The sequence below is a fragment of the Equus quagga genome, chromosome 6, assembly GCF_021613505.1.
Source record: "Equus quagga isolate Etosha38 chromosome 6, UCLA_HA_Equagga_1.0, whole genome shotgun sequence".
Lineage (NCBI taxonomy): Eukaryota > Metazoa > Chordata > Mammalia > Perissodactyla > Equidae > Equus > Equus quagga.
The window spans coordinates 101,419,464-101,433,522 of NC_060272.1; the positions used below are offsets into that span (position 1 = coordinate 101,419,464).

The 14,059-nt window shown below is 34.5% G+C and overlaps 1 protein-coding gene across 5 annotated transcripts in view; it reads right to left on the reverse strand.

Annotated features, from left to right (window-relative positions):
* The window catches only part of SMC5 (structural maintenance of chromosomes 5), an 84,066-nt gene that overhangs the window by 46,414 nt on the left and 23,593 nt on the right, over window positions 1–14,059 (reverse strand). For all 5 annotated transcript variants that reach the window (XR_006889047.1, XM_046664125.1, XM_046664126.1 and 2 more), the window contains exons 4-8: window positions 13,528–13,690; window positions 11,873–12,007; window positions 10,411–10,551; window positions 8,900–9,061; window positions 8,003–8,074 (exon numbers count right to left, since the gene is read on the reverse strand). Coding sequence is in view for 4 of the 5 variants with exons in the window: in XM_046664125.1 (XP_046520081.1) it covers window positions 8,003–8,074; window positions 8,900–9,061; window positions 10,411–10,551; window positions 11,873–12,007; window positions 13,528–13,690 (673 nt within the window). In the remaining variant the exon portion in view is untranslated. The remainder of the gene's footprint in view (window positions 1–8,002; window positions 8,075–8,899; window positions 9,062–10,410; window positions 10,552–11,872; window positions 12,008–13,527; window positions 13,691–14,059) is intronic.

Genomic DNA, 14,059 nt, shown 5'->3' on the forward strand with positions numbered 1-14,059 from the left:
TCCTACGATCAGGATCAAGGCAAGGATGTCCACTCTTACCATTCTTATTCAACACAGTGCTAGAAGTTCTAGCCAGTGCAATAAGGCAAGAAAGGAAATAAAAGGCATACAAATCAGAAATAAGAAATAAAACTGTCCCCATTTGTAGATGACAATGATTACCTATGCAGAAAACCTGAAGGAATCAAAGAGAAATACTAAGCTGTAATCCAACAAAACACAAAGAGATTGCGTATACTGAAACCTACACAATGCTGGTGAAAGAAATGAAAGATCTAAATAAATGAGACACGTCATGTTCATAGATTGGAAGACTCAACATGGTAAAGGTATCAATTCTCTCCAAATTGATATACACATTTAATGCAATTCTTATGAAAAATCCCAGCAACATTTTTCTGTAGATACAGAAAATATTTGGATGTTATGAGGTATGGCAAAGTAAGAAGCTCTGAAAATCCTCTCCACCATAAAAGCAATGAAAACATCACAAAAATTGTCAAAATTAATATTTTCAGAACTCTGGAATTTAACAAAGGCTTGCCACAACCCAGAGAGTTTATTAACAAAAATGTGTGAATCTTGGTAAAATCAACAAGTTCTGTGGCATTTTAATACACCCTATTCCCACTCCCCTCTCCTCAGTTCCATGGCAGCCTTGAAAACCAACAGCCCACAATCATAGTGAAATGAGCAGCCTAGCAGCCACTGGAGAAGTCAGAACAGGGTTAGGGCTCTTTCATACTCTCATTCTCAGAGAACTGTCATTATTTAGCAGTGTCCTGGAAAATCTTACTTGCAAGGCTTGTCTTTATTTGACCTGACTCCAGAGCCTGCTCACTGCAAAACACTCTTTTCCCTGGAGGCATCTGTCAAAGAACAATCAGTGGCAACTGTTCAGCACCACAGCTAGCTGCTGAGGAATAAGGGCTGAGACAAACAATAAGCTAACCAAAAAACTTAAAAGGAAAAGCTGGAGAATAAGAAACCCACAGGAGGCTCTGGAAGCTCCTGGGACTCTAAAAGGCCACATGCATGAGTAGGACTGTGTACATGCCCAGGGCCGTGCACATGCTCCAGAAAGACTCAAGGAGGTCTTAAGCTCTCACAGAGCCTCTGTGCAAAGACTGTTTCACTTTGACACTCTGTACAAACAGGAAGTGAAGGTCAAAAGAGAGTTGTGAACTAGCAGTGGAAATTAACCAAAGTGTTCAACAATTCAGAGAGCATTTACTCACAAAAAAATGACTGAATCTTGGTGGAAAGTGAAAACACTGTCCAGCTGTGTTGGTGTGACTGAACATGCATGCAGACATCTTCAGCAAAAACTGAGAGACAGACTGGTTCCAGTCATTTTAAGAAATATCTGTCGAATTAGCTGACCACTAATCTAACCAAGCAGAGAGTTCAGTAGTCACATACAACAAATACAGACTTCATAGAATTAATTAGGAAAGTAACGAAAAAAAAAAAAAACCAGCAACAACAAGCCTAGGGGAGAGGAAAATGACTGATTTCTGAGTTGCCACATCGTGCTATTCAAACTGTCCAATTTTAACAGAAAATTACAACACATTCAATGAAACGAGAAAGTATGACTCATAATAGGAAAAAAAAGCAGTCGAAAGAAAAAGTCCCCAAGGAACCTGAGTAATAGACTTAAAAAACAAAGATTTTAATACAGCTATTTATAATGTTCATGAACTAAAGGAAACTACGTCTAAAGAACAAAGGAAAGGAAGAGAATGATGTCTCATTGAATAGAGAATATCAATAGAGATAGAAATTATGAAAAAACGCCAACTAGGAATTCTGCAGTTAAAAAGTACAATAACTGAAATAAAAGATTCACTACTGGGGCTCAACAGGAGATCTGAACAGGCAAAATATAGAATAAGGAAACCTGAAGATATGTCAATTGAGATTATCTAGTCTGAAGAACAGAAAAGGAAAAAAAATGAAGAAAAATAAAGAGAATGCATGACGTCATCAAGTACGTCAAAACACGCATAATAGGAGTTTCAGGAGAGAAGAGAAAGAAAGCGGCAGGAAGAATATTTGAAGAAATAATGACCAAAAGCATCTCAACTTTTATAAAGACATTAATCTGCACATCCAAGAAGCTCAATTAATTCCAAGCAGGATAAACTCAAGGAGATTCACATCTAAAAACTTCACAGTTAACTTCTGAAAGACAAAGAGAATTTCAAAAGCAAGAAAAAAGTAGCTTATTATGTACAAGGGATCCTCATAAGATTAACAGCTGATTCTTCATCAGAAACCATGGAGGCCAGAAGGAAGTGGGATGTCATATTCAAATTCAAAGTGCTGAAAGAAAACCAAGACTTCTATATGCAGCAAAACTATCCTTCAAAAACAAAGGAGAATTTAAGACATTCCCAGATAAACAAAAACTGAGAGAACTTGGCACTAGAAGACCTGCCCTACAAGAAATACTAAAAGAAGTCTTTCACGACGAAATGAAAGGACACAAGACAGTAACTTCAATCTCTAGAAAGACATAAAAAGCACCAGTAAAGGTAACTACAGGTATACCTTATTTTATTGTGCTTCACTTTACTGTACTTTCCAGATACTTCATCTTTCACAAGACCCTCTACCAGTAAAAAGATTATGATTCACTGAAGGCTCAGATAATGATTAGCATTTTTTTGCAATAAAGTATTTTTAATTAAGTTATGTACATTACTTATTTAGACATAATGTTACTGCACACTTAGACTACAGTATAGTGTAAATATAACTTTTATATGCACTAGAAAACCAAAAGATTCATGTGACACTTTATTGCAGTGGTCTGGAACCCAACCTGCAATATCTCCAAGGTACGCCTGTACACAGGTAAATATAAAAGATAGTAAAAATGTATTTGTTGTCTATAACTCTTCTTTTCTCCTATCTGATATAAAAGACAACTGTTGTAGCATAACAGAAATATACATTTGGTCTTTGTCCCCAGTTCCTGGCCCAGAGTTCTTAAAACTCTTAGAATTTCCTGAGTGACAGGAACGTCTTTTGTTATTCACATCAAGCCCTTTTTGACAATACCTGATTTCATGCTAATATGATTCCTGGCAGGGCCTCTAGATAGCTTCAGGATAGAGACTGGTTGCCCAAAGAATCAATCAAATTATTAGAGGGTTGGAACTTTTAACCCCAACCCCTGCCCTCCAGGAGGAGAGAGGGACTGGAGATTTGAGTTCAATCATCAACAGCCAAGAATTTAATCAATCATGCCCATGAAATGAAACTTCGATAAAAACTCTTAAACCATGAGGGTATGGAGCTTCTGGGTCAGGGAATATGTTGATATGGTGGGAAGGTGAGGTGCTCAGAAGGGAATGGAAGCTCTGTGTCGCTCCACTCCCTCTATCTTGTCCTATGCACCTCTTCCATTTTGTTGTTCTTTAGTTGTATCCTTTATAATAAACTGGTAACTGTTAAGTATAACGTCTTCCTGAGTTCTGTGAGTTGTTTTAACAAATTCTGAACCTGAAAGGAGGGGTTGTGGGAACCCCTGAATGTGTAGCCAAGTCAGACAAAAGTCCAAGTAGCCTGGGGACTTGAGACTGGTGTCTGAAGTAAGGGCTATCTCGTGAGACTGAGCCCTTAACTTGTAGTCTGCTCTAATTCTGGGTAGTATCAAAATTGAATTGAATTGTAGGACACTCCATATGTGTCAGAGAATCAAACAACTACTGTTACAAAAACAAAACTGTATAAAGAAATAATTATAAAACTGTGCTGATAGGCTTATACTGATTAAAAAGATAATTTGCAAGATAATAACAGCACAAAGGAGGAAGAAGAGAATGGAGATATATGAGAGCAAAGTTTTGCACACTACTGAAATTAAGTTGGTATTAATATGAACTAGATTATTATAACTTATAATGTTAATTATAACTCTAAAGGCAACCACTAAGAAAATAGCTCAAAAAATACACAGTAAAAGAAACAAGGGAATTAAAATGGTACAACAGAAAACATTTAACACAAAAGAAGGCAACAATGGAGGAACAAAAAAGTCATAGGACATACTAAAAACAAATTAGCAAAATGGCACATATAAATCCTACCTTATTAGCATTTACATCAAATACAAATAGATTAAACACTCCAATTAAAAGGCAGAAATAGGCAGAATGGAAAAAAGACTATGATCCAACTATATACAGTCATGCATCGCTTAACAACAGAGATACATTCTGAGAAATGTGTCATTAGGTGATTTCATCGTTGTGTGAACATCACAGAATGTACTTAAACCTAGATGGTATAGCTCACTACACACCTAGGCTGTATGGTACTAATCTCATGGGACCACCGTCGTCTATGCGGTCCATCGTTGACCAGACCATAATTATGCAGTGCATGGCTGTACAGTTTACAAGAAATATATTTTAGATTTGAAGACATAAATAGGTTTAAAGTAAAAGAATGGAACTTTACATAATCAAACAGAACTCTTTATTTCCCCTTTCCTAGCAATCCTTAAGTCAGTAGAAGGCACTACTATCCATCAATTGTGAAGTCAAAGAGTTGGATGTGATGTCTGATTTTCCCATAATCTTTATTATCTATTCCCTGAGCAAATTGTGTTGGTTAATTTTCTAAAGTTGTTTATCAACTGCTACCACCCTAGTTCAAGCCACCATTCTCTCTCGCCTAGACTACTGCAACAGCCTCCTAACTAAACTCTTGGCTTTTATTTTTGCCCCATATAGTCCATTCTTCTTAAGGCAGTCCAGAGTGCTTTAAAAATATATATGAAATACTTTTCTCGCTGGCTTAAAAACTTCCTCTCATAGATTCTCGTTGCAGCTAAAATCAAATTCAATTTCCTTTCTTTTTTCTTCAAGGATCTATCCAAAATAGTCTCTGCCTACCTCTCATAGCTGCTACTTCTCAGGAACCCAAGAGGACACTGGGGCAGGATTGTCAAAGTGTTGAGAAAAAATAATTTGTAATTTAGAATTCAATATCCAGCCATGTTAATATTCCAGAGTGAAGAGTAGAAAAGATACTTTCCAACATACAAGGACTCAGAAAGTTCATCACCCAAAGAACCTGTGTAAAACACCTATAGAATATATCCAGGAAGAAAAAAAAAATCTGTACCTCCTCAAAAGAGGGAGCCAGAAGTGTAATATAAGAAGTAATATGATCAAATAAGCCAATAAAACATATTATTAAGTCTAAATAAAGACAGACAGTAAAAAATACATTTTAAATAACTGACAAGTAAAATTTCTGATGACATTGACATGGAATGGAGGAACAGAAAATAAAAGCTTGCTAAGATTTTCATCTTAATTAAGTGGAAGAAAAAAACACTGATTAACTTTTTTGTTATTTAAACTTTAAGAGTAATGAGTAGAATAGGCTTAGAATATATAACTTAAGAAAACCTTGATCAACAGCAACGGAAAGTAGAAAGGGAAGCAGGAGGAATCAAACAAAAACAATAGTAAACAGAAAACAACGGTAAAAGTGAACTGGTTAAGCTCCTTCACTATATTAAAAAGTGTGTCACACCAAATTGAAAAAAAAAATTACAAAACAAAACCCAGGATCTATTATCTACAGCAGATAAAATAAATCAAAACATGACACAAGTAGTACAAAACAATAAAGCTTTAAAACCTGGGAAGCAAGAACATAATTAGAAGGAAAAATAGACAAATCTATCCTCACAGAAGGAGCTACTGACACTTTAAGAATGGCTAAGTCAAGTAGGGAAAAAAATAAGGAAGTAGAACATCGGATAATATAATTACAGTAAGCCTGCTATACATATACATAAAACTACACCTAAAGACAGAATTCACATTCTTTTTGAATATATGTAAAACGTGTACAAAACCAAACATAAAAGTCCAAAAGAGGTCTTAAAAAACTCTAAAATAATCATAAAGTCCTCATTTATTAACCATAAAGCAATATAACTGGAACTCTACATTAAAAAAACTTAAAAATTCCATTATCTATAGAAATTAAAACAATAAGAACTCCTATATAACCTGAAATGAATAAAAGCATGAAAATGAGAATTATAAAATCTTGACCTGAAAAACAATAAAAGCACATATCAACACATGTGAGATGTAGCTAAATGATAATCAGAAAAAAATTTATATCCTAAAATCTACCTACTAAAAATTAAGCTAGAGGGCTGGCTCAATGGTGTAGTGGTTAAGTTAGCATGCTCCACTTCAGCAGCCCAGGGTTCACAAGTTCAGATTCTGGGCCTGGACCTACACACCGCTCCTCAAGTCATGCTGTAGTGGTGTCCCATATACAAAATAGAGGAAGATTGCCACAGATGTTAGATCAGGGCCAATCTTCCTCACCAAAAAAAAAAAAAAAAAAAAATGAAAGAAAGAAACATTAAGCTAAAAATTCAAAAATTTATAAAAGTGATAAACCCTGGCAATTATAAGGGAAAAAAAGAAAATATTGGTCCAAGGAGTATTAAACTACTTAAAACATCAGCATAACATTGAAAGAACCAGCTAAAGATGGACTAAAATAAAATTTTAGGCCAATCTCACATGATGCAAAAAATTCTAAACATGAGATTCTCTATTTGAATCCAAGCAATATACTAAAATATCAAGTAAGATTTATGACAGGATAGCAAGGATGATTCAACTTTAGACAACCTATCAACCTGGTATTCCTGTCTGGGGTTTTAAAGGTGAATCTTTATGCCTTTTCCCTCCTAAACTCTAACTAAATAATAGAAATGGAGTAAAATGGGTTCAATCCCACAAGGACAAAAGAAATAAGGGAGGAGACATCAGCAACTGGAGAATTCAATAAATATTCAGAAGATAAAAGACAGCAGAGGGAGAACTAATTTAGCAGCATATTATAGGAACTATGGTGCAAAAGGGAGGTCAAAGAGTAAGGGACAAGAGCTAACTCTTCTAAAAAAAATTAATCCCAGAGACTCTTAGAACTAGCAAATGTCAAGTATAAAAGACAGTACATATTTAGTAAGACTTTTGCAGAAAAAGTAATTTTTTATGTTGGAGGAAGTAGAGTGTGGCACTGGGAGTTACTTCTGAGTTCCTTAAGTCATTTAATTTTGTTGAGCCGCTATTTCTCCACCAGCAGTTTGGATATAATGATGATTGCCCCGTACATACTTTACAGGGATCTGGAGAAGGAAGATTTTGCTATAAATAAATTAAAATATTGTTGAGCCTTCAAAAAAAAGAAGACATCACATAACAGACTTACCCCTACCCTACCTCCCACCCCACTGCCTCCACGCCCCCTCTATACACACACCCTGAGCACATAACACTGGCAGCCAAGCTTCTGCCATGGAAATTTAAGGTTCATCTTAAATGAGAGGGGCCTGGGACTTGAAGATAAACACACAAAAAAAAGGAGTGAGGCTGACAACTGGAAGATTAACACAAAGCTTCAACCACCAAGGAATGCCTCACGTTACGTAACTACCCCAAGACAGGTGATTCAAAATTGTTTCTGAATGGTCCTGGAGAATAGAACCCCACATAATTTGGGGATTGGTTAGTTAAAAAGTCCACTTTCTTGCCCAATCATCCTAAAATAATTTTGCCATCAAGCCCCACCTATGTACAAAGAATTTGTAATCAGCTTTTTAATACCCTATTCTTAACATAAACAAACAGAAAAAATCCCTTATAATTTAATTTCTGCTATTAAGATAACTAAATCCAATTTTACCATTACCCTATTAAAAAACTACAGCTACTCAGCTACAATGACCATAAGGCATATCTATGAGTAGTTTTGAGCAATTCTTCCCAATTATCCACTGGGCAACTGCTATACTTCCAATCTTAGTTTCTCTCACAAAGACAAAAAAATAAAGAATGAGGAGGATTTTAGACAATTCCCAAACAAGAAGTTGCCTCGTAATCCAGACCTGAACACAAAAGTTAGGACAAATTAGCATAATAAAAATTTCAATACAAAACCTTACATGTTTATCTTTCCTTTCTATAACATCTTGCCTTTGTTTGCATTTTTGAGATGTCTCCTTAATATCCGTTGCCTGTAAGATTGAACCAGAAGAGGGGGAAGTTAGTTAAAAACTCAAGCAAGCCAGTGATGTGGCCCCACCCATGCTTTTCCATGATCTCTTTCAAACCAAACTATTATATTTGTTTTGTTACCATCAATAACTAAATTTGGTAATTGTCACCAAAGATACTAACAGTTATTTGCAAAACTGTTATTAAACTGTATTAAAACTGTTATAAAAAGTTATTCCTATTGATATTAAAAATAGCTGCAGCAATATGCATACATATGTTTATCTGGTCACATTTATTTTCTTGTGTTATTTTATCTGATCATAAAACCAATCCTCCAGGATAGCAGAGCCCATAACTTAAACCATTCTCAAAATAATCTCTGACTCCAAAATCTCCCCTAAAGGTGAAAAGCCATGACCATAAAAAATTTAGTTATATTTTCAAAATAGAGAGAATATTCTATATGCCATTGTATTATTTATTCTAAGAAACATCAGGCTTTCTCTATCACCCTCCTCCGAAAGGGCAAATAATTACAAAGCAGATAAAAAAATTCACAAAAAGTGAGGTTCAATGTTTCTAAGAATACTACTCTGAATCCTCTTTTAATTGAAACAATCACATTTCATTTTTCTCTTTTTATATCCTGCAATTTCTATAAAGTAGTACGCTCGAACAGTAATAACCAGCACCTTGAAAGCCCTGTGCTGGTAGGATTCTTAAAGAATTTAAGGAGCCAAAACTAGAAGTAAATCTACAAAATATTTTAAAAGACCTGCAAAATATTTTCTGTATTTGCTAAAATAAAATATAGGAAATCCAAAATTGAACCAGAAAAGCACCTTCTCTTTGATTCGAGCCTCCAAATTGTGCCGCTGCTTTTCAATTTCTTCTATCCGAAGTGTCATAGGAATCTGCCCTTCTTTAAGTTTTCTGACCTCTTCCTTCACTCGGTCACGAGCTAGTTTTACTTCTTCATATTCCTGACGAACATTTTCATATTCCTTGCAACAAACACAAAAAACAGAAGTTAATGCACTACTAGCTTAAACTAACATGTATAGTAAAATCAAGGTACAGTCAGAAACCAAACCTATGAAAAGACTATTTTGACATCCTTTTGGCAATCTATTAACATAAAATCTGTCCTCTGAAACAACTTCAGAAAGAGTAAACACTAACATAATGATTCACTAAGAATCTTGATTGATACTCACAGAGCATTCACCTCTATCACTAAGCTGGACTCTCTGACTTCCATCTCTTCCTGTTTCTAAAACTTATACCCTAATGGCTACTAAAATGAGGTTGTCCTCTAGTCTCCCAATAAAGAAGAGACACAAGAATGTATCAAGAAGCAAAAGAAACTGTTACGAAAAAAACACAACAAAAGGAAAATGGGTCAAAAAGAAGTATGCCAATGAAAATGATGCTTGTCATGTCAGAGGAATTAATAAATATTTGCTAAAAAAAACAAGTGCAGTGCTAAGAGAGCAGAAGGGATGAAGAGAAAAGAACACAAACATTAGCATAAATCGAAAAAAAGGAAAAAAGTTGAAATCAATCTTAGGGGAAACGAAAGACTTCAGAAGACAAAGATAAATTAGGTTCAAGAATAATGAATAAAGGAAAAATGTAATCAAAACAAACTGAAGAAAGAAAAAAGTTTAAGAATAATGGAATTATGGGACAGGGTAGGGTAAAGTGGGGGTGGGAGAAGGCAACAAACATAGCCACTTATTTTTCTAATCTAATAATTATTTCCATCCTAACCTTGGAACAAACATTATAAAACTGTTTTATTTCGTCGCAGCTATTGTAAAGTAATGCATTGAGGGAAGTGAATCTTTGGCCCAAACTGTGGTCTTAAATAATAAAACATATATCATGCAGTGATCAGAAAGAAAACAGTTGCCTCAGTAAACTTATAACGCATATGAGTAGAAGATTCCAGTTAATATTCTTCAGCTACATCTGTAGCTGAAGTCAATATCAGTGGCACACTCCAAGCAAATTCTCAGTGACCTGAGAACAAAGATTTAATTTTTACACGTGCGAATATTTTTAGTTCATTAACATTTTATAAAACAAAACTATATGTTGAGGACTCAAATCTGGAAGAATTAAGAGCACTGGCTTAATCAGGTGTTATTTGTTATATAATAATAATAATAACAGCACAGCTATATGACAATAAAAAGTAAGAAAGATAAATTTTATTATGTATGATATATAAAGGAAAAATGAACAAAAGCGCTAATTTGAATTACTATTCAAACTAATTAATGTCTTCTTTATAACTTTTCCGCTACTTAAAGAATTACTATTTTTGCCTCTAATAACTAAGACTTACCACCCATGGCCTTTTTGCTTCAAGCATCTCAATCAAATCTAAATGTCGCTTACGTTCATAGAACCTCTCCACATCTTGTTTATATCTTTCATTCCTCTGAATCATTTTCTCCAGATATTCAGTTTTCTCTTTGCATGAGGTCTAAAATAAATATTTAATAATTAGTTTAACTGAAAAAAGACAACAGGTCAAATCTTTTAATAAAAAATGTACAATGCTAGCAAAATTTCACAATAAAGAATTCCATAGGAGTTCTTAAGAACTGTGTAAAACTAACGTGCACACCTGAGTTCCTGCCTAGGCTCGACAATCTATTAATCACAGGGCTGTGAGGGAGGCCTCCCACCTCTCTGAGCCTGGACTCTTCTTGCTTAAAGCAAGAGAGATACCTGCCCCATTCCCCTCCAGGGTGGAAGCACTTCAACTTACTGCAGATGAAAGTTCAACAGAAGCTATACCATGACATACAAGTCAAGGTAGTATGATTATGATTATGTTATGTAGCATGTTATGAAGGCCCATGGCTTAAGGAAATGAGATAGGGGAAAGCTAAAATTCAGCCTTTATATTGTGAATTAACAAATGCAAATACACAGTGAGAACCTAGCAGAATACGTGCTTGTTTGCTTTCAGAGGATGGCAGGTAGTTTCCATGAGGGTTTCAGAGGGGAATATTAGATTGTTTGATGTGGGGAAGCCTAAAAGGACTGACGGAGTATCTGAAGTATGACAAAATAATTACAACTCTTTTGGTCATTCACTCTGAATAAGTATAACAAACATATTAAATTATAAAACATATTATCAAGTATGACAGAGTTTAAGAGAAAGCATTTGTTCACGAGATTTCTTATTACAAAAATTTACTGAATTTATTTTAGTTGCTGAGATGTGGAAAATGATTCATTAAATAAAACACCTTTTCAAATGATATGCTATAAAAGGACATCTTAATTTATATGTTTATTAAAGGTGACAATAAAAATTCAACACTGCAACTAAATGTATAGTTCTCTTAAAGTCTACCCTCATGCAACTGAAAAAATATGAGAACTGGTTCAACAGAGACGTTATATTAACAGCTACATTGGTACCTGCTGCATTACCAAAAGCCTTACAGAGTGCCTGGCACATGGTAGGTGTTTAACAAATACTGAAAGAATAAAATAATAATAATGAAACTTCCTGAGAAAAAAAAATACTTTATAATTCTATTATTGGTTCCTTAGAAATTCAATTAATAACATCTATTTAACAAAACAATAGTCAATGTTTTCAAACTTTACATTATCGTATCCATTCTCACTTTTTGTCACCTAATTTAATTAATGTCAGCGATAGAATCCTGGGTGAAAAAAATCACAAAGATATGAATTCACTCAACGAATCAGAACTACTTCCACATTTTGAGACACAGAAATCAATGAGGGACAAAAAAAATGAGTTATCTATTTATAAATACCTCTAGTTGTTTTTCTTTCTCCCTGAAGTTTTTAAGTTCACAGTGGTATCTGTGCATTTCTGGAGGACCAATTGACTTCTCAGTAGCTTCAAGGAGTTCAATTTTACTGAGTTTAGCAAATTCTCCAACTTTATCCTAGAGCACAAAACTTAAATATCAGCAACTATCATCATTTATAAATATCTTCAAAACATATTTCACTCAATGATCACACCTGTCAAGATGAAACTCATTTAAAAAAAAAATGTATTTTGAGAAGTAAATTTTAATATATACCCTGTCCTTTCATATATTACTCTTTAAAATAATAAAGATAAACTTAGGGTATAAACTGTCATCTGCCTGAGAACGTTTAAAAAATGTCTGTCAGTATTTCCAGGTTGAAATGTTTATATACACATAATAAAGAGTTTGGAAATAAAAAAAAATAGTCCCCTGGATTGAAATGATCATTATCTACCACACATCAGCTGGAATGTTAAAAGTTAAAAAAAAATGTCAGGGATCGGCCCCATGGCAGAGTAAATTTTGTGCGCTCTGTTTGGGTGGCCCAGGGTTTCATGGTTCAGATCCTGGGGGCGGACATGGCACTACTCATCAGGCTATGCTGAGACAGCATCCACATGGCACAACTAGAGAGACTTACAACCAGAATATACAACTATGTACTGGGGGACTTTGGGGAAAAGAATTGGGAGGGAGGGGGGAAGAAGACTGGCAACAAATCTTAGCTCAGGTGCCAATCTTTAAAAAAAAAAGTCTGACTTCAGCTGATAAATGCTTTCAAACTTTTATTTTTATTTAATTTGGACATATGTAATCAAATCATCGTTTCTGAGGAAAGAAAATGAACTATAATTCAGTCACCAGATGGCATTCAGTGACAAATTTAAAAGGTATTTGACTTTAATATTGAACATGCATTATCAGCATAACAGTATTATAAAATTGTTTTTTATTTTATTTTTTTTGCTGAGGAAGATAAGCCCTGAGTTAACATCTGTTGCCAATCTTTCCCCTTTGCTTGAGGAAAATTCACCCTGAGCTAACATCTGTGCCAATCTTCCTCTATTTTGTATGTGGGTCACCATCACAGCATGGCTGCCAACAAGTGGTGTAGGTCCGCACCAGGGAACTGAACCCAGGCTGCCAAAGTGGAGCACGCTGAACTTAACCACTAGGCCACGGGGCTGGCCCCCAAGATGTTTTATTTTTATTAAACAAACTTAAAATATAACAAGATTTTTAGAAGGCACACCTACAGACTTAAGAGTTTTAGTATATCAAATATTTTACATAAATACACTGATTAAGAAGTTGTTTATTGAAATTTTAAAAGCCTACAAATGGAAGCACATAGCTATTCAAGCTACTCTCTGAACTTAAAAATAATATAACTTTATTTCCTTTACAATACTCTGTAACTTGGACTTTTTAATTGAAATTTTTCAAATTACCACAAATTAATAAGACCATGCTATAAGAGATGAGACACTACATTTTACAAAGAACTATTAGTGATTATTGACTGCTATTGCTCAGCTTAAATAATAACCATTACAATATCTCTTGAAAAGAATTTACATTCTCATATAGCATAAAAAGGAAACATTATGTACAAAATTTACCCATCTTTACATCTAATTCTCACATACCTGAGGTAAAAACTGGCAAAGATTGCCCACTTGAATATTTAAGGCTGCAACTTGCTCTTCTACTACTTTCTGGGTTGTAGATTTTTTGTTGATAAACCAAAAGGACTGATTTTTTGCCACATCAATCTCACGGGTGATTACAAGATTTCCAGAAGTTCTGAACCTAGTTAAAAAATAATTTTAATAATAATTTCCCAAATTCTCTTGTACCAAAAGTTGCCAGATAGGAGCATTATAATTTTGATTCCTTTTGATTTTTTGGCCCCTCCAAAGAAGGAAACCTTGACATTTTATGAGTAATAATACATAATTGACCACATGTAAGTTACTACTCTTTCAACATTCAAAATTATTTAAACTGTTAAAGTAACATTAAAACAAATGCCAATACTAATTCCCAAACACTGCCAGAGGATTTCCATATCTGGAGTTATTCTTTAATCATTATCCTATTCTCTAATCACATGTGCTGACTGCATCATGTGGCTAAAATGAACATTAAACAGTAGAGAATCTGAAAGAAGGGTAGTTA